General features: G+C 52.3%; 12 protein-coding genes across 12 annotated transcripts; 8 read left to right on the forward strand and 4 right to left on the reverse strand.

Moving 5' to 3' along the window:
* Positions 1-199: 199 nt before the first annotated feature.
* Positions 200-902, forward strand: VTN31DRAFT_2250 (mitochondrial 54S ribosomal protein bL12m; the record flags this gene model as incomplete). Its single annotated transcript, XM_069402398.1, has 2 exons — positions 200-466; positions 564-902. 2 exons carry the CDS (start codon positions 200-202, stop codon positions 900-902), a joined length of 606 nt encoding a protein of 201 aa, XP_069257346.1.
* Positions 903-1157: 255 nt separating this feature from the next.
* Positions 1158-1677, reverse strand: VTN31DRAFT_2251 (uncharacterized protein; the record flags this gene model as incomplete). Its single annotated transcript, XM_069402399.1, has 2 exons — positions 1158-1179; positions 1229-1677. The coding sequence occupies 2 exons, from the start codon at positions 1675-1677 to the stop codon at positions 1158-1160; spliced, it is 471 nt and encodes a 156-aa protein (XP_069257347.1).
* A 396-nt stretch (positions 1678-2073) lies between these two features.
* On the forward strand, positions 2074-3441 carry VTN31DRAFT_2252 (uncharacterized protein; the record flags this gene model as incomplete). Its single annotated transcript, XM_069402400.1, has 2 exons — positions 2074-2446; positions 2507-3441. 2 exons carry the CDS (start codon positions 2074-2076, stop codon positions 3439-3441), a joined length of 1308 nt encoding a protein of 435 aa, XP_069257348.1.
* Positions 3442-3658: 217 nt separating this feature from the next.
* On the reverse strand, positions 3659-5202 carry VTN31DRAFT_2253 (uncharacterized protein; the record flags this gene model as incomplete). Its single annotated transcript, XM_069402401.1, has 3 exons — positions 3659-4610; positions 4682-4852; positions 4907-5202. 3 exons carry the CDS (start codon positions 5200-5202, stop codon positions 3659-3661), a joined length of 1419 nt encoding a protein of 472 aa, XP_069257349.1.
* A 2899-nt stretch (positions 5203-8101) lies between these two features.
* VTN31DRAFT_2254 (uncharacterized protein) lies at positions 8102-9130 on the forward strand (the record flags this gene model as incomplete). The annotated part of the gene is made up of 3 exons (XM_069402402.1): positions 8102-8335; positions 8394-9029; positions 9083-9130. 3 exons carry the CDS (start codon positions 8102-8104, stop codon positions 9128-9130), a joined length of 918 nt encoding a protein of 305 aa, XP_069257350.1.
* Positions 9131-9185: 55 nt separating this feature from the next.
* VTN31DRAFT_2255 (uncharacterized protein) lies at positions 9186-10269 on the reverse strand (the record flags this gene model as incomplete). The annotated part of the gene is made up of 4 exons (XM_069402403.1): positions 9186-9610; positions 9679-10019; positions 10094-10148; positions 10224-10269. 4 exons carry the CDS (start codon positions 10267-10269, stop codon positions 9186-9188), a joined length of 867 nt encoding a protein of 288 aa, XP_069257351.1.
* A 273-nt stretch (positions 10270-10542) lies between these two features.
* Positions 10543-11419, forward strand: VTN31DRAFT_2256 (uncharacterized protein; the record flags this gene model as incomplete). The annotated part of the gene is made up of 3 exons (XM_069402404.1): positions 10543-10575; positions 10633-10657; positions 10716-11419. 3 exons carry the CDS (start codon positions 10543-10545, stop codon positions 11417-11419), a joined length of 762 nt encoding a protein of 253 aa, XP_069257352.1.
* An 843-nt stretch (positions 11420-12262) lies between these two features.
* On the forward strand, positions 12263-13501 carry VTN31DRAFT_2257 (uncharacterized protein; the record flags this gene model as incomplete). The annotated part of the gene is made up of 3 exons (XM_069402405.1): positions 12263-12462; positions 12522-12697; positions 12756-13501. The coding sequence occupies 3 exons, from the start codon at positions 12263-12265 to the stop codon at positions 13499-13501; spliced, it is 1122 nt and encodes a 373-aa protein (XP_069257353.1).
* Positions 13502-13647: 146 nt separating this feature from the next.
* VTN31DRAFT_2258 (uncharacterized protein) lies at positions 13648-14189 on the reverse strand (the record flags this gene model as incomplete). The annotated part of the gene is made up of 4 exons (XM_069402406.1): positions 13648-13714; positions 13770-13872; positions 13927-14032; positions 14112-14189. 4 exons carry the CDS (start codon positions 14187-14189, stop codon positions 13648-13650), a joined length of 354 nt encoding a protein of 117 aa, XP_069257354.1.
* Positions 14190-15816: 1627 nt separating this feature from the next.
* Positions 15817-16932, forward strand: VTN31DRAFT_2259 (uncharacterized protein; the record flags this gene model as incomplete). Its single annotated transcript, XM_069402407.1, has 2 exons — positions 15817-16650; positions 16720-16932. The coding sequence occupies 2 exons, from the start codon at positions 15817-15819 to the stop codon at positions 16930-16932; spliced, it is 1047 nt and encodes a 348-aa protein (XP_069257355.1).
* A 635-nt stretch (positions 16933-17567) lies between these two features.
* VTN31DRAFT_2260 (uncharacterized protein) lies at positions 17568-18077 on the forward strand (the record flags this gene model as incomplete). The annotated part of the gene is made up of 1 exon (XM_069402409.1): positions 17568-18077. The coding sequence occupies one exon, from the start codon at positions 17568-17570 to the stop codon at positions 18075-18077; it is 510 nt and encodes a 169-aa protein (XP_069257356.1).
* Positions 18078-18282: 205 nt separating this feature from the next.
* On the forward strand, positions 18283-18574 carry VTN31DRAFT_2261 (uncharacterized protein; the record flags this gene model as incomplete). Its single annotated transcript, XM_069402410.1, has 2 exons — positions 18283-18298; positions 18369-18574. 2 exons carry the CDS (start codon positions 18283-18285, stop codon positions 18572-18574), a joined length of 222 nt encoding a protein of 73 aa, XP_069257357.1.
* Positions 18575-19078: the final 504 nt, after the last annotated feature.

Genomic DNA, 19078 nt, shown 5'->3' on the forward strand with positions numbered 1-19078 from the left:
GTACGGAGTATTCTCACGTGATTTTGAGATGCTTAGTCACATGATCGGATCACGTGCTCAAAGAGGAGGAAAAATAGTTTCAGAGCCCAAGATTAGTTATCTGAGATGCCATAACGAAGTTGCCAGTCTCTCAATTCCTTTTTTTTGCTTCCCTGGTAGCATCGGAAAGCCTTTTTTTGCTTCTTGCTGGTCTGTCACAATGGCGATTTCCTCGCAGACCGCAGCGCGATGCTGCAGACAGGTGATCAGCCGCACATCACCGTCGTGCTCTCTGCGCAGCTCTTCGGCATCCATTGCATACTTCTCTCAGCAGCGACAACGGAGAACGCCTGCGACGCGGCGATGGCAGTCGACTGAAGCTGCTGCTTCGCAGTCGGCACCTTCGAATCCCAAGATCGAGCAGATTGTGGACCAGATCAGCAAATTGACGCTGTTGGAGACTGCGGATTTGGTAGCTAGCTTGAAGGTGGGTTCTCGATTAGCCATCTCTGCAACTTAAACTCTTCTTTGCGTCGTGTACGATTGCAATTGGGTTTTGCACTGGCTAATGTGTGCTGAATCAGTCGCGCTTGAACATCCCCGATCTTCCTGTTGGTGGCTTCGCCGTTCAGGCCGCTCCTGGCGCCGCTGGCGCTGCCCAAGCTGCCCCCGCGGAGGAAGAGGAGGCTGCTCCTGCTCAACAGGAAAAAACTTTGTTCAACCTGAAGCTCGAATCGATTGACGCCGCTCAGAAGCCGAAGATCATCAAGGAGATCAAAGCCATGCTCGGCCTGTCCCTTGTGGACAGCAAGAAGTTTGTGGAGAGCGCACCCAAGGTTCTGAAAGAGAACGTTCCCAAGGAGGAGGCGGAGAAGGTCATCGAGACACTCAAGGCGGTGGGTGCCAAGGTTACAATGGAGTAAAGAGACTACGTGGGTGTCGATATGGGACGTTTGATGCAAGACGAACGGCTTTAGATTTTTGGGAATCTTGTGTACTACTGATACTGTACATTACCAATCGGAGCTCCGGCAAGATGTTTTTTCTGCTCTGGTTATTCGAGCCTTGTTTGGTCATGGGATTGCTGGGAATAGCACCTACAATCTAGACTGTATGTATTCTATATCAGAAAAGTCAACGTTTTCTTCGGCCCTTGCGAATCCTATCTTCTCGAGGCTTTATACTGTAGGGTTCGAAATCCTACAGCGTCATCAGCACCTGTGAGTACTCAAGGCAGAACTGAACTCACTCGAGCAGATTCCCGTCCGGATCCCTGATATAAACACTCCTCAACGGGCCCTTGGCGCCCATGCTTCTGGCCGGCTGTTCGCCCTCCGGGACCTTGATCCCATGCTGCTTGAACCTGTCCAGGAGGACCGCCACATCCTCATCCGTCAGGAAGCACAGATCCGCAGTTCCTGGGACGAATGCGGACGACTTAGGCCGGTATTCTTCCCCAACCTGTTGGATATCGATCTTTTGTTGGCCAAAGAGCAGCGAGTGTCGGATTGTTTTACCGTCCCCGTTCGAGGAGGTTGCGGAGGAGTGCGCCATTCCGAGCACCTTGGTGTAGAAGTGGATTGTGTCCGGGATGGAGCGGACGGTCAGGGTAAGATGGTCGAAGGAGGTCAGAGTACAGAGATACGATTTTGAAGTACCATTAATGTCCCCATGGTAAACTGGAGATCCGGTTTGCATTATTGAAGCTGGTCGCTGGACAGCTCTGATCAGCCCTCTGGACTGAATTGCCTGGCTATATCGGTAAAATAGGTTGGAATTCATGATCTAGAGTTTTTGCTCAAGCAATCAGTATGAGAACTGCAAAGTCAAACGATACAAGTGATCAATTGGTATCTGTGAAGGGAGCAGTTTAGTGGACATGCAGACGTCCGGAATCATCCAGGAGTAATGGTCAAATCATAGCTGTAACTGTAAGTAACATACATTACGAGTACAGTAAGATTACTTTCCTTACTTAAACTAACATAGGTTATGGCGTATAATAACCGATAACTACAAGTTTAGTTACAAAATTGAGGTCGACGTCAGATCATTTCTCCGCAACACACGATCTTCAACAACAGCTCAGTCAAAATGTCTCTGTGCCCACGCGGTTTTCGAGCCCTCCAACGAATATCACAATTGGCCCCTCTACAGCATCACAACCTATTCCTTCCTCTCTCGATTACAACAACAACACGACGATGCTACCGCGGAGCTCGAGCCAAGTTTCCCGGCCGAAGGGACGCATTTGAACTGCGAGATCGCGAGGAGTCCGCCTCGACGGCATTGATGCTGCAGGAGCGCTTCAATCGGCATTGGAAGGTTCTTTACATCTCTGCCAGGAAAAACCACGTCGTCTCCCGAGACATATCCAGTGACAAATTCCACGATTGGGGCTCTCGACTCTTGTTGGAGGTGTTCACCAGCAATCCAACTGCGCAGGCGGCGAGGAGGATCACGGACGGTACATACACCCCATGCCTTTTTTTCATTTCATGTAACGTTGATTGCTGAACTTTGGCAGATTTTGAAGGTCTCTTCGAGGTTGGCATCGCATTGAGCGTCCTTGACCGGCAAATCCAAGCATGGACCACGACCGCCACCGCTGCCGCGGGCGCAATCACACCCCTCCTGGTTCTCGCCCGGCGGCATCTCGACCTCGTGCCCTACCCGACGGGCACACCGACGCTCGACCGCGTAGAGACGCTCGCCGTCAAGTACGGAGACCCACGCGCCATCATGGTGCACTGCAAGGTGCTCATGCAGCGGAAGCAATATAAGGAGGCCTCCGCGCTGCTTCGGACCATTCTGGACCGCACGTATCCGACACGTCTGCGGCCGCGGTTCCGTGACGACGTGACGTTGAACGGCGCGGTGGATCCGCCCTGGCGTATGCATGCGCAGTTGTGCGAGATTCAGGGTCAGACCGATGTGACGGATGAAATGCTGCGAATCGGCGCCCTGGAGTATCAGGACCCCAAAGCGCTGGTCGATTACGCCTACCTGCGGCAGAAAGCTGGCGACATGGCCAAGTATGAGGAGTGTATGAGTAAGGCCGCTACATCGGGCCATCCGGAGGCTTGCCACAAGCTGGGTAATTTCTACTACCTGACCTCGCTCGGTCGGATCCCGAGCCGCGAAGAGGAAACCGAGTCGTCATCTTCGTCATTCTCTCTCAAGAATTACATTTCCAAGCTGTTTGGCCAGTCCCGCACCCGGGAGGATTATCGCCGTCTGGCCATCGATTGGTATGAGCTTTCGTTTCTTCATGGAAGTCACAACGCGGCCCTGAAGTTGGTGCTGTTGCTGCGTGAGGACGGCGAGATGGACGCTGCCCGGAACTTTCTCGAGCATATGGAGGCGTCCAAGACTTATCCCAAATTCGTGGCCAAATTGAAGGAGAACTGGGAGAACAAGGATTACCGTCCTGCCATTCCGGAAAAGTTGCTGGAGTTATAACGTCCGAAACAAACAATTAAGGAATATAGAGAGGTAGATACCCTAACATATGTAGAGATCCCCGATATATTTGATGAGCTGACACTTTGTGAGTGTCCCCGAGAGAAATATTGATGGGTATATATACGAGTTTGTCTATCTACAGGGATCTGCCAAACGGCAGCCCGGGACCGTTGCATTTCGGTCTGCTCTCAGGGGACATTCCAGTGGGCATCACTCAGTCACTCCCCTCGCTGTCCCCCGGATCTTTACGATCCTTTCCCCCAACGCCGCCTGCTTTCCTCCCCCTCTTGATCCTCGGCTTCAGCTCCATGAATCCCAGCTCCCGCAGGCGGATCGTCAGCCTCGACGATTTCTGCATGCCAGGGAAGTCTTTTGACGAATAGACACGGAACGGATCGGACCACGCCTCCGCGAGGATCGGCTGAGGCATTCCCGTGTCCACCACGGCGCCCCAGTCCATCAATCGGAACTGAAGGCGGTACAGCCCCGCCGTGCGGACTGAGAGATCCGAAAAGATGAAGAATGTCGCGGGCATGGCGGAGACGTCCTGACGCAGAGGGCCACGGCCCCCGCTGGTTGGGTATCCCGGCGCGGTTGCCGGATCGGGCTCCTCGGTGACGTAGAAAGGAGATGCATATGACCGGCCGGACAAGACTTGAACGGCTCGAATGTCTTGTCTCGTGGGTCCTGCGGTGCTGCTGGTTGAGGCCGATAGAGGTCGTAGGGTGGTCTCGAGGACGTGGCTTGAATGGACAAGATGCTCCTGCTGCTGCTCAACTCTACCACGGCCGCGAAGCGAAGTCCCCGCGTCCTGTTGCACCGAGTACAGAAGACACGCAACGGTGAATCTCGGGTCTCGGAGCAAGGATACGTCGCTGTCCGAGTCGGGATCAAAGTCCACCAGGAGTAGCTGGATGATTGGAGGAGGGTCGATTAATCGCCGGTCTTTTTCTCCGGCAGCACACGCCCTCGCCGCCAGCGGCTGCTGGCGTATATGAAGTCGAAATCGCGACTTGACGTCTAGTTGTGAAGCAGGAGGCTCCGGGCTCTCGGGATTGAGAAGCCTCTCAAATCCCTGTGGGATGCCGCCGCCGTTACCGGAACGATGTGCGTGATTTGTGGATGAAGCTTCAGCATTCGAGCAGGAAAATGTGCCCGAAGATACTCTTGGTGTTCCGTGACAAGGGCCATAGGTCAATACACAGCGTACAGAAGAAAAGATAGTCAGGGTAGTTACCGAGGCAATCGTTGCTGATCTCTCAAAGGAGCTTTTCGTTCACCGAATTCTGGCCCCGAACCTCCATTATTCAAGTGATTCCACGGCTGTTTCCAGACACTCGGTGACCCTGAATTAAATGGAGAAGTGAGATTATGCTCCTTCCAGGAGCTGTGATCCAGTTGATAAGCGCTGGCTTCCTGTCAGCCTTGATAATTGTACGGAGTTAACAGTACAACATTGTACCTGCGATTGGACACTCTTGAGATGCTCTGCTGAGAAGCTACACCGAACGACGGCATTTGAGTACCAAGAGGAAAATCACACCATGAAGCCCGGTTCTGCGATGGTCCTGATGCCTGGGGCCTTGGACCCGGCAACTCTTCGTTCTGATAACGGGGATAGTGCTGGCTGCGCCATTGCTCTGCTGGGTCCCGATCGTGTTGTGGTAGCATATAGTGTCCTGAAGACTGAACAATCGGCGGCAGCCTGTTCGCATATGAGTATGTGGGAGTCCCACGGCTCGCATTTTGAGATGACATCCACACTCCGCCGCTTGGATATCAATTGCTCAGCCAGATTCAATCTCCCCACTCGAGCGGAAAAAAAAAAAGACTTAGGCTTATCGAAAAGAGGTCATCTCCCGATGACAACAAGGAACACCGGCTTGCCTCCCAAACGGCACTTACGAGAGGTTTTGGAGACCACGGTGAAGGAAAGCGCCGTATAAAAACAAGCCGTCCCGAGGTACCTGCTGAACGGATCGATCTGAACAGCATTTATGTATGAATAGATTCAACACTCATGGTTTCTCTCGGCGTACGTTCGGAATCAGCCAGCACCGAGTGTCGAACAACTCTGACGTTGATAGGCGCCAGTGACACATCAGAGGGCCCTGGTGGTCCACATTCTGGGCTGCGTGCCTGGGGATCCCCGGTGGAACTTGGAGTGGGCGCAAAAGCGGCTTCTGCGGATGTCGCTCGAAAAGGAAAACGCGACATAACCTACGAGTACCATGCAGCCCCGTGTCTGCATCGAGATCTGCAAGCTAGGAGTCAACCCAGAAGAAGCGCCATGGCGGATTTATCATGAGCCATTTGCGTCCGACTATAAATCGTGAACATGAAGATTGGGGTGATTAAGGATTGAAGAGAGATTCTGATAGGGCGCAGTTGACGCAGCAGCAATGCCCAAGCCCTGAAGCTAGGGTGGCCGATGGTCTACATTGAACATGTGAAGCTCGAGCCAGGTCCAATTCCACTATGAAGGCCCCCCATAAATCCGAAAAGGCGCGGCAATAGCGCCGTCATGCAGATCACTGAGTCATTAATATTGATGATGTGATGAACCTGCTCGCCACTGTCATCACCGATCACCCATGGACGGCCTGTTCCATTCAGCGGGCCTGGAGAATATATCCAGCGCGAGATAGAAATTGGAGAAAAGAGAAGATAAGGTTTGGGAAATGGACAGTTGAAACGGAACCAACACAATATAGACATATTGACTGTCTTCGCCGCGGCGGCGCGGAGAGCATACGAGACTGCGAAAGCCAATTAGGGCTACGTTCTTTCTGCAACCAACTTAAAGTGGCATTAGTGATGCAGTGGAAACGGCGCGTGAGCATCGACTGTACATAAACGTACTAAGTGAGCATGTCACTTAATTTGCTCGTGCGAAGTGACGAAGTGCCCAGCTTCGTGAGTACTGGCGCAGGTCCGGGAATCAATTCCAAACCCGACTGCCGGAAGGAATTTGCATTTTGGACCCAAGGAGATGGGCCTGGACTCCTGGAATGAAGCTGAACGGTGACACGGCAGGTCTTGATTGGGCTCGTAGTTCAGGTTGATGATATCGGCAGCCTTCCTAATTCCACATTCACGGGCTTTTGCGTGGATCTCAGTCCATATGTAATTTGGGGGGGGGTACCCTGGGTGTCTGACAGCCGACACTGTCCACAACGATGCAGCTTCCCGCCGATGCGCACGGTCAGGTTCCAGGCAGGGGGCCTCGAATACTTCTGAACCTGGTCACTGGGTAGGCTAGTATTCGGCGAACCATTGCCCTAAGCCTCTAATAGCCTTTCTTTCTTTCTGTACGGGCCAAACCTCCAGCTGTCCGCAGTACATAACTCCGCATGCAGGCCGTACGAGTACGGTGTACCCCGTACATACTGTAGATGCACTATTTGCCGCATGCCAGGACAGCGATTGCCATTCCTATGGAGACTGAAAGTTAGGAGATCGAAACCTCCACGAGCAGGGCCCAGCACAGCGAATGACAAAGATCCGTCACATTAATTCCGTCTCGCTTCTGCATTGATCGCCGTAACTGCTCGGTCGGAGTCGGTCCAATGGTCCAGTGCCCGCAAAGGGACGAAAGTTGACTGATCAACAATTCAAGTCGGGAATCCCGCGCAGCCAAGTGCCATACCATATCCGGAAAAGCTCAGGCCAATGCCTGCATGTCACGTGATATAATGCACTGATCAAGTGGATCACATAATAGGGAGGACAGTGTTTCCATCTTCGCGGCAAGGGTAAAGGAATATTCACACACTCCTTTCTTCGTTGCACACTGCTCTAAACCTAATTCGGAAGTATCTTGATATCTGCATTACTCAATTATACCGGATAGTTACCTAGTTATGGAAGCTGACTCGACAGTCCGCTTCTCCGTGCTCCGATAACTGAATAATATAAGTAACCTGATTAAGTAACTACGCTAACCAACCAGGATACCTGCACGCCCACGCGCTAGTCATCCTGGGGACATCCCTGATATGCACACCCCCGATCATCGCTTGAGTATCTCACCAGTCCGTATGTTCGACATGCCTACCAGGTACCTACTTAGGTACTCCGTACGTAGGTAGTACATAGTTCCGTACGTATGTATTGAAGAATTGAAGATAAAACAGCACGTCCTCTTTCCAGAGACACCGAGTCTGCGCCAGTAAGGCTGCCGGCGGTATGGAAAACGCGACCTCGAGGCGAGAACAGACGTCATGAGTGAGTTGGAGTGGAACTCCGCAGCTGGACTCGCCGGATTCTGGAGCGAGCAAATAGAACTTGCTATGCCCTGGAGTTGGCACCGTCAGAGACGCAGCCGCCCATCGGACATCGAAATATAACCCAGTACTTCGCATGTACGAGTATATACCTACTCGTGCAGAATGGGGTGTTGGGAATCGTACTCGTACGAGTAATTCGAAGCGCATGGTGTGCGCTTACCTAGGTAGGCAAGTAATTGATGGATATATGTATTCTCACGTCACTTACCTAAATTGGAAAAGAATGACGTTATTAGACCAAAAGGGGTTAGTCTAAACTGTGGCATCAATCTTGCGACGTCAACTTCAGCGTCGAAGACCTCACTTTCATCGAGCTTTTGGACGTGTTCCGGCTCCCATCACCCGCGAAATAACACGGGTTTGCAGACATGGCGTCGACAACGCAAGATGAGATTACCAAGCCCACCAAAGACGTGGGGACGGAATCGGAACCAAAAGCTGTCCCTGAATCGAACGATGATCGTGAATCTCAGAACAACAAACAGAGCGAATCTCCGGTCGAGCAAAATGACAAAAGCACCTCCTCTGACTCCGGAGAAATTGAGGCTTCCAGGAAAGCGCGAGAGCGCATGGAAAAGTTCAAGGCGCTGAAAGCGCGTGCGGTAGGTTGATGGTCTGAGTCTGCCCGGGTTCGCGACCGCATCTGACTTGGGATAATAGAAATCCGCAGCCGACAGCAATCTGAAAGAGACCGCAGCAGAATCAGCGCGTCTTGCAGCCGATCCAGCTAAGCTATCGTCACTGTCGCGAAAGCATGCCTTCGCAGCGCATAATCTCCTGAAAGCCGACACTGAAGCGGCGGGAGAAGACTTTGAGCGTAAGCGAGCATGGGATTGGACTGCTGAGGAGTCCGAAAAATGGGACAAGCGCATGGAGAAGAAACAGCGCCATCGCGACAATGTGGCATTCCAGGACTACCGTGAGGAGGCCCGCAAGGTGTACAAGAGACAGCTGAGGGAGATGCAACCCGACTTGGAAGCATATGAGCGACAGAAAATGGCGGCCATCGAACGAGCGGCTGTAAGTGGCGGCCTCGAGATTGTCGAGACAAACAACGGTGAGATCGTCGCCGTGGACAAGAATGGAACATTCTATTCGTCGGCGGACTCGACAGACTTTGTTGAGAACAAGCCGGACAGAGCGGCGGTGGATAAGCTGGTGAACAACCTCAAGAAGGCGGAAGAGATCCGCCTCAAGAAACGCCGCGAGCGTCGGGGCGACGACGAGCCGGATGTCACCTATATCAACGAAAAAAACAAGCAGTTCAACCAGAAGCTCGCTCGGTTCTACAACAAGGTATGTATCAGTTGGGCTGGTGCGCCGCTTCGACTCTGCTAACTTGGACACAGTACACTACCGAGATTCGAGACAGTTTCGAACGTGGAACCGCTCTGTGAGCGGAGCCTGTCGTGCGGATGGATTCTACAGCAACCTATTGTACAAAGTTTCGTGTCACAGCATGGTCTTGCGCCATGCCTTGGTAGCAAGGTTCTCGATCTTCTTGGTGCCAAGGGGTCCTTTGACCGATTCGTCCTCGATGGCTTCAATGACCGCCTGGGCCACGACGTCGGCCTTGAGTGGTTTTTCTACCATGGTCCCTGCGAGCGGCTTCAAACGACCGCCCAAAAGGCCGTCGAGCTCGGAGCCAATCATCCCGCCCAGAGCAATTGGCATGGTGATCTTCCGGCTGGAGTCATATAGAAATCCGGGTCGCACGAAGACGCACCGCAGCTCTGGTAGTTGCGACGTGATCGTTTCTTCGGCCTCCCGCTTGGTGGTGATATATCGACTGGGGAGAATCGGGGCACCTCCCGCGGCGGAGATGAACACAAACGTGGGCACGTTCTCATTGCGGGATTCCTGCGCCAGTACAATGGCTGGTGCGATTGTCATACTCCGTTAGAGTTTAGAACTTCAACATACAACAAGAATGGGAAATACCCACCAGAGTCCCTATTCATCACCTCGTACGTGAGCTGCCCATCCCGTTCCTGCGGTTGCAGCTCTTCCCCTTCCTGCCTCGTTAACGGATTCTGCGTCCCGAGTTTCGACGAGCTAAACGCGCGCTGTAAGCCCGATATGATGGATTCCCGTCCCTGCACGACCGCCTTATAATCGGCCTCGAGCAGGATCCCCATAGAATGCACAACGGCGGCCGCATCCTTGAGGAACGGCTTATACGACGCGGGTTTGAGGATGTCGGCCCGTGCCCATTCGACGGATTGCGCCCAGCCCGGACGGTGAGGGGAGGATGTGACGGTGTCCCAACGTGGTTCGCCGGAGCGGCTGTTTTCAATTCAACGTTTAGACTTCAGATGAGGAATTGAAAGTTGTAGCTATTGGGGTTAGTATATATGTACCTTAGCGATGTCACCGACCATCCGCGTGCGACTGCATGTTTGCATATTCGGGAACCTGCTCATTGTCAGTGATCAGAAAAAGCTGCGCGAGACAAGCAGAGATTCCAGAGCCGGTCAGTTGATTGCATACCCAGGAACCCGCTGCCTCCGGCGACGACAATGCGTTTGGAGGCCATGGGAGTTAGACGCGTCAATGCGACGATGAAAATAAAACTTTCAAGAAGTAATATTGCAACAATTCAGCATCCTCAGAAAGATCATGTACTGTAGTATCATCAGCTTCATGATTAGTAGTGGTAGCTCTCGGAGAGCTCGTTACCGAATGACGACACTTCTATCACGTGATATGGCTTGGCGCCAAATCGCGGTTCTGGTTCTCGTCCATCGTTGCTTCGGCGCCAAGTTCGATCTCAGTTCTTTGTTGTCCACCGCGTTTAGTTCTGACAAGCATGCCCGTTGCTCCAGGAAACAAGCGCGTCAAGGTACGTTGCCCCCGACCTACAGGAGTGAGTTGTCCGGCTTGTCCTAACGGATTACAGGGCGTGTCGGTTTATCGACCGTTCGGTTCGTTACCTTGCGAAAATCACAAGCCGTATCCTCGTATGATATTAACGATTACCAGTCTATGGCAGCGAAGCGCAACCTTTTGACCCTGCGAATCGCCCACCCCATGCTCCCCCGGACCACACCCACCAGTGGCGCGTCTTCGTCAAGGGCGTCAACGATGAGGACATCTCCTACTGGCTGAAGAAAGTCCAGTTCAAACTGCACGAAACCTACGCGCAGTCGGTGCGCACCATCGAGCAGCCGCCCTTCGAAGTCACCGAAACGGGATGGGGCGAGTTCGAGATCCAGATCAAGCTCTACTTTGTGCCGGAGTCGACGGAGAAACCGCAGACGATATGGCACAGTCTCAAACTGCATCCTTACGGGAATGACATTGAAGGGAAGCGAGAGAGGAGAGAAAAGGTCATTAGTCAGAATTACGACGAGGTCATTTTTAACGAGCCCGTCGAGCAGTTTTACGATTTGCTCACGGGCGGTGGGCAGCAGCAGCAGCAGCAGCAGTCAAAAGGCAAAGGGGCCAAGAAGTCATCATCGACAGGTGGAGGAGGTGCACGGACTGCAGAAATCCCGCTCCATGATAGTCCGGGCAATCCGTACAGTCGAGCGACGGAGAACGCAGAGTTGGACAGGATTAGCGAAGCCTTGAAAACGGTCGAGCAGATGATCAAGAATGAGCGAGCTAAGTTGGCCGAGAAGGAAAAGAAGCTGGCAGAGCTGAGGGCGACGGAAGGAGTGCCGCCTCCTACGAAAAAGAAATGAGACGGTGCGGGAATATTGAACCTATCTCGGCGTGTTGATGTTATCGTGGGTCAGTCTGGAGTAGGCTCACTCCATATGAGAGCCTGGATCGAAAGACCCAGCGATTTCTGTCCGACGCCGCCCGGCGATCTCAGGGAGATGTCCAACTTGAAAGGGTACAATGCACTTTGATTGCCAGTGCCTGCGACGGACATCCACCAACGGATGCACGAGTCAGATCGGCATATCAACTGGAATGCCGACTCGGGCTGGGCGGGCATTCACAGCGCCCTGTTTGTACAGAGATGACTGTAACGAATTCTATTCAACATGACACGAATATACCAACATCAGCCCCAGTTCAGCTTCAAGCCACGATTAACCAGAATAATGGATGAGAATGAAGATCTCTGGATAGAAGCTGGGGGTGTGTACTAAACCCCTAGTTACCGTCCAAGGAAGGCGGGGGGCGAAACGTAGGAAAGCGGCAGGTTACGCGTCCCACCAAAGCTGTCTAACTATTCTTAGTAATCCAGGGCCCAAAGGGATCAATCAGAGGTTGATCCAGGCTCCGCCTTTCTTTTTGGCTGAGGCTCAGCCCTTGCTCTCCACCAACTGTCATGTCATTCAAGCCGACCAGGCCAATAATGAAGAACCTGATATGAGGAATGGATTTCGAGTAGATGGACCGGACATTTTTCTATCCTATTCTTCTCCGTATGACTTGACCTGGAAAACTGCTTTATGAGCAGATTTTTTACGTCCACTTCATCCGGCTCTTTGTTTGATGACATTCTGATGTACGAATGAAGGCCTGATCTCTAATTGTCTTTCTTTTATATGTAAACAAAAGACATCCGCATCATGCTCGTCTCCAGTTCTCTTCTGTCCCTGCTTCTCCCCCTCGCCTTCGCTTCGACGCTGGATCGTCGAAACGACACCACCGCCTGTAACAACTCGCCGAGTCTGTGCGACAAGTCCTACGGCGAAATCACCCATCTGGGCGCCCATAACAGCCCATTCGTGCGAGATGAGAGTACCGACTTTTCGACGTCGGGGAATCAGTACGTCAATGATGCGTTTGCGACGATCGAAGGAAGCAGTTTCGCTGATAACAGGCCAGGTTCTACAACATATCTGTCCAGCTGTCTGCTGGAGTGCGCCTTGTGACGGGTCAGGTGCATGAGGAGAATAATGAACTGCATATGTGTCATACGAGTTGCGAACTGCTCGATGCCGGGACGCTGGAGTCATGGTTGAAAGAGATCAAGGCCTGGCTGGATGATAACCCGAATGATGGTAAGCAGCCCTCGTGATTCCCTGCGAGGTTTTTCGATTTGCAACTAACAATCCCTAGTGGTTACGGTCCTGCTAGTAAATTCGGACAATGTAGATGCCGTCACGCTGAGTGCCGCGTTTGAGGCGGCAGAGATTGCGGATTATGCTTACACGCCTTCGGCCGCCGGGGGATCACAGCCGTGGCCCACGTTGCAAGAACTCATCGACGCGAATACGAGACTGATGGCCTTTGTGGCGTCGCTGTCGTCCGATTCGACTGTGCCGTACCTCATGAATGAGTTTGACTACATCTTCGAGACCCCGTTCGACAACACATCCCCATCCAACTTCTCCTGCCAGCCGGATCGACCAAAGGATTTGCGAGGCGACCTCCCCAGCGCCCTGGCGTCCGGCCGATTGCCGCTGGTGAACCATTTCCTCTACGATGATGCCGGTCTCGGCATTCAGGTTCCGAATGTTGATGAGATTGACACAACCAACGGCGATTCCGGGGAAGGGAACCTGGAAGAAGCGGCAACGACGTGCCAGAAGGAATACTCGGGTCGCCAGCCGACGTTCTTGCTGGTCGACTTCTTCGACAAGGGTTCTACGTTCACGGTGGTGGACAAGCTGAACAATGTTACGGACGCGACGGGCCGCCGTGCTGTTCCTGGGACGAACGAGCAGTCCAACAGCTCAGGCGGGAAGAAGTCGGGCCTCAAGTCGCTTGTCAACCAAGCCAAGGCTGGCGCGCGTCCTAGCATCGGCAATTGGATCTGGGTTGGAGGTTCATGGGGGGTCTTGGGCGGTGGAATCGCGTTCTGAGCAAGTACATTTGACAATGGGAGGAACTATTCTTTTGCATGGCGCGGCGTTTGGTTTGGGTGGTCTTGCCAAACTTTTCTAAGAGTCTGGGGTCCGTCACTCTGTATTAAGTACTTTATTTCCAGATGCCATGAATCGTGATGATCCTATTCTTTGCCCAACAACTTGTTCACCGATTTTACCTTGTCTTCGAATGACTGGACCTTGTCGATTCTAGCTTTCTTGTCAACTACCCGCGCTTCAACAGACCGCAGAACCAGGTCCTTACCTTGATCCGCTGCGGATATCCGTCTGGATGCGGGCAATGCCCTGCCGATGCAGCAGTGTATGAGCCTGACCGATCACTCGATGGACCTTATCCCATGGGCCCTCTACATGCGATCAGTCTCTTCCGTCTGGATCTTCTCTCACAGAGTTGAGCGTACCTAGTGTCGTGCCTGCCGAATGCATCACGTACTTCAGCCCCGACTTCTCCACCAGGCGCTGCACTTCGGCGATCTGTGTTGACACCGACGCGGAGCCCGTGCCCATCTAGAGGGAGGATCCGTTGTTATTATCTCATGTCCGGGAGAGTAGAAGCTAGGGCTATCATCAAGTTCGTATTACTTACAGGAATTAAGCAGAAATCGGCGGTGCAGTGATCGGGGGTGGGGAGGTCCTCTACAGACGAACGGTCGGCGGCAGACATTTTTTTTTCTTTCTTTTCTTGCTGGTAGAATACTCGTTGCTGTTATTGTGCAGATGAAGGACTTGGATAGAATATAGGTACAGTATATGTACTGGCTTGAATGCAAGAGCAAGATGAATCGCATCGATCGACTCCCACCTTGGAGACTGATCGATCATGCACGACGAATCCGGTGGGTCCTGCAGGAAACGTAACTAACTAATTCCGGAGCTGGAGTTCTTCCGGCGCCGTACCTGCCTGGCTTGTTAGATAGTCAGAGGAGGCCTGACTGCCTGAGTGCCTGAAAAATCAGCAAGTGATCGATCGCCTGTTCTAGGTAAACTAGTGAGGTAGTATTCTGTACACCAGGCAAGACAGATATAGACGTCAACTGGAGAAATGACATACATAAAAATGAACCCCACGACAATGCTGAACTGCACCGTCAGATTCGGTTCAACGGCTCTGCAAGGGGTTCTTGTATTTATTCTCGGTATGTAGCCTACTCCATACAGTCTTCAAAGTACGAGTAAAAAGTCAAAGTTCTCCATCCCTGGCTGATTCGCCACCCACCATGTCGGCTCCCCCTGCTAAAGTTTCCCTGATCGACGTCCCCAAGCCTCGATCCAAACTCTAGGATCGCTTTGCCATTTTGACCCTGCACCTCTTAGCTTCTCGGCTTCTTAACCGAGTCGTGCTTCTGAGCACACGACCGTCCTTAAACCTTACAGTTTTTTTCTTTTTTTTTTTTAACAGAACACATCGTCCACCCTCTTCCCGGCACTAGCGCCGCGAATCGATTCCGTCAGTTTCTCCGCCCAGGAACCGCCTTCGTTGCATTTGTCGCAGTTTTCGCACTCGTGTTTTGTCCCCCATTCGATTCTTCGGTGAACCGGCCAAGACCGCAGTTGATAATCCGTATACGTATATACGGGTGGGTTCTGCGATTGCTTCAGTTCAGTTCGCTGGAACGGCGTGCGGAGTGCTCTGGTCAAAAAAAAAATCTCGTTTTGCGCCCGTCGACAAGAGACACGGTGATTATCTGCGGCGTGTTTGTGCATCGTGCTTCATGGTGGTGATCTAAAAATCGTCCAATAAGTTAGGGCTTTTCCCTGGATTCCATCATATTCTGTGTCCTTTTTGCCCCATGGGATCAGAATAGAATTCGCATGTAACAACTCCGCCGTTCCGTGGAATTGGTCGGGTTGCCCATCCGCTGGAGATTTTTTTTCTCTTTCTTTTTTTTTTGATTTTCCTTTGGATGGCTTTCACTGATGAAAGCCGGGGATCGATTGTCTCCACTGGCGCCGTCATCGGTTGGAGGGCAAATCATCCGACGGGCCGCGTGCCATTCATGACTTGCAGCCTGCCGCTGCACATATTCTCCATCAAGCAGGTTATTGCTTGCATCTGGACCAATTAGAACCTAGACACTCCCTCCTTATGAGGACATTCGGGTTGATGCAAAAACCACGGATCGACAAAAGGACGCGCTATTTTCCACTCTTTTGATCCATTATCTTCCAGGGGGAATAATAAAACAAACAAAATACATTGCAACAATTGGAGTCGGTGCAAACTGCGCTAGGGCTACTTCCGGCCTGCGCTGGTCAACGCGGGGATTCTGTCTTTGATGCCCATGCTAACCATGGCAGCAGTGTCAGCGTTCGACCTCCCCGCCGGGATCCAACTGAAATACCTGGCGGAAGGCGGGGCCAATGTGGTGTTCCGCATTATTGCGCCCAAGAAAGTAACTACGACGACCGACAAAACCACGCCCTCTACAGGCACGGAGACTCCGGCATCGGCCGGGCTTCTCCAGGGCAAGTTGCTTCGTCTGCGCAAGGACGTGCAATACGGCATCCCGTATCAGGAGACCGCCAGCGATTTCGACCGTTCGATCCGGCCGCTGTTCGACCCCGAGGAATTGGTGGATCAGGTCCTCGTCCGGTTGCCGCTGGGATTGACCCAACGCTGCAACGAACAGCTGCGGGCTCATGAGAGACTGGGCTATCGTCCGCTCCATCGCCATGGGGTGTATCTCTCTACTACCGAGCAGTATGGGTTACTGGTCACCGACATGAGCAATTCCAGTGACCCCAACACGACGGTGGCCGAATTCAAGCCAAAATGGCTCATTCAATCTCCATCGGCGCCGGCGGGCGCCAAACGGTGCCGGACGTGCGCGCTACGGGAGATGAAGAATGAAGATGCTTACAGGAAAGGATTGCATGAAGTGCGCTCGTTCTGCCCGTTGGATCTGGTGTCGAACCGATTGGATGATGTCATGCGTGCGGCGCGATTCTTCCGGGGCCGCGCCGATCACGCCCGCGTTGCCCGAGCGATCTACCGTCATCCCACCATCCTCAAGCTCCGGCATCTGCAGCAGGAGCAGAATGATGTCGGGCTCAAGGGGCCGCCAGAGAATTCCTCGCTGCGGTCGCTTGCCATGACGTTCCGGGACTGCACTGTGTTTGTCAAGGTATGTCCTTTTTCTGTCCACATTCAATCTACGTCAGAGTCAACACCAATACGCTAATCGTCCATGCAGTTGCCGCCGGACGATATGGCACCGGTTGAGGTGCGCCTCGGAGACCTCGACATCAAAACGGCCGCCAAGGGCAAGGCGCGATATTGGTTGTCCATTGAGCAGCGCCTGATCGATGAAGGATGGTACGCCGGAGAGAGGCCAACGCAAATCCACAGCGAATGTGCACTGCATCCCGGGCGACGCAATGACGATCTTGCCAATGGGAAGCGATAGACGTCATAGCTTAGACAGTAGTAGCCTAATGTCTAATGTTAATCGTCAATTGTAATAGGGCTCGGATAAATCCGGCGTGCAGCCGTCACGGATCTAACCATAGGACTTAAACTACATATATCCGACTCCCCGTCGTGATCGGCTTTGAGGGTCCGTCTTGCCTTGTGCTGGCTCGGGCCGATAGTCGGCTGGTCCTAGTTTCCACTTCCAAGAGTTCGGAATTATCAAGATGATGTTCGTCGATTAATATATCCCGTGATAATAATTGGTTGGGATGTTTTCGTACAGTCCCTATCATCTTTGTAATCAACCACGTTTAATGAGTAATCCGGCCGATCCTTTGATCGGATCAAGATCACAAACATCAAGATGCATCCGTTCTACGGCAAGATCCGAGCCTTTGGCTTACTGCAGTGGTTCCTGGACATGGATGGTGTTAATCTACCTATATCCATCCGGATTATTGATTTTCAATCGTTCAACTTATTTAATAATACCAGTTTGCCCTTGACAGCGTATCGGTCGGATGGTAATCAGCCAGTTCGATCTGATAGCAATACTATTTATTCAACGTTCTACGAAACTTCTGGACGGTGGTGGCACCGTACAACCTGTTCAACTATTCCAACAAAAAAATGTCGCCGTCATTCTCCACCCGTCTGGCGTCAAGTGGTGTTGGCCGCAGATTATCAATGCAATCGGCGCGATTACTCACCCGCCATAGTTCAAGCCCTCTGACTCGGTGGTCCATATATACTACTACCTCCAAAACTTCCCTCCTGGCCGGTCCGACAGCATCGATTCTTCTTCCACCACATCAGAACCTTGGTCGACCTTTCTCCTCGTCCACCACCACAATGGCTCCCTCCGCACAGGATCTCGTGGAGATTGTGAAGAACCGCCGCACGTATTACAAGCTGGGCCGCAACAGCCCCGTGCCGGACTCGGAGATTGACGAGTTGATCAAGCAGATTGTCCAGCACACCCCCAGTGCTTTCAACACGCAGTCGACGCGGCTAGTCGTCGCTCTGCGCGAGAAGCACGAGAAAGTATGGAACATTGCCATTGACTCCTTTGCGCGATTGGTGGCCAGTGGCGTCGTGTCGGAGGAGGTGTTTAGGGACCGGACGAAGCCGAAGTTGTAGTCGTTCCGGGCTGCGTACGGAACGGTAAGAGATCCTTTTTGCCATGATAGTAGTCAAAGACTGCTGCGGCAGATGACTGATGATGTACTTTTAAACCGTACGTTAGATTCTGTTCTACGAAGACCCCTCTCATCACAAACCCTACGCGGAGAAATTCCCATCCTTTGGCCATCAAATCCCCGTTTGGGCGGAGCACACGAACGCTATGCATCAGTATCTGGGTATGTCTTTGGTTTTTGATACTTTTTTTTTCACGAATGTAGAGGTACCGAAAGACTAACAGCTGCTAAGCATGGGCCGGTCTGGAAGCGCTCGGCTTTGGTGCCAACCTGCAGCACTACCACCCGATCATTGACGAAGGTCTGGCCAAGGAGTTTGACATTCCGTCGGATTGGAGTCTCAAGGCCCAGCTCGTGTTTGGCTCGATCGAGGGTCCTCCGAATGAGAAGACCTTTAAGCCGCTGGAAGAGCGGCTGAAGGTGTTTGGTGCGCAGTGATGACAGGGTTTGGATGATGAATGAAATACCATGGGATAGACTCAACTGACTGTACATAATTGATCAATGAGTTGATTCTTCAAAGATAACCCATCGACTCGAATCAGATGTCGCATGCAGTACTCCGTAGGGAGTACTCCGTACTCGTCAGTAGTAAATGGTCTCAATCCGAGATTTCAGGCTTCAATCTATGAAGCTTCATGAAGGCGACACTCTTTGAAAGGCTGCAGAGTTAAAACAACCGTTGTATGAATGCACCTGATAACCGTTGAACAAGGCGTCGACCATGTCCCGCGGCCTGTTGGATGGTTTGAATTGTGCCATCGTTGATCGCTGTTGCGTCAGGTTGATGTTACAGTACCGTATCAAACAAAACATTTGAATTACAAAATACTTTGCAAATGACGAGGATTAGTTTAAATTTGTACAACGCACCATTGCGATTTGGAATCGCCGATCGTCCCGAACCTGGTACAAGGCCCTACTGATTATCTGCATCGATCC

This window comes from Thermomyces dupontii (assembly GCF_041956625.1).
Source record: "Thermomyces dupontii strain NRRL 2155 unplaced genomic scaffold VTN31scaffold_11, whole genome shotgun sequence".
Lineage (NCBI taxonomy): Eukaryota > Fungi > Ascomycota > Eurotiomycetes > Eurotiales > Trichocomaceae > Thermomyces > Thermomyces dupontii.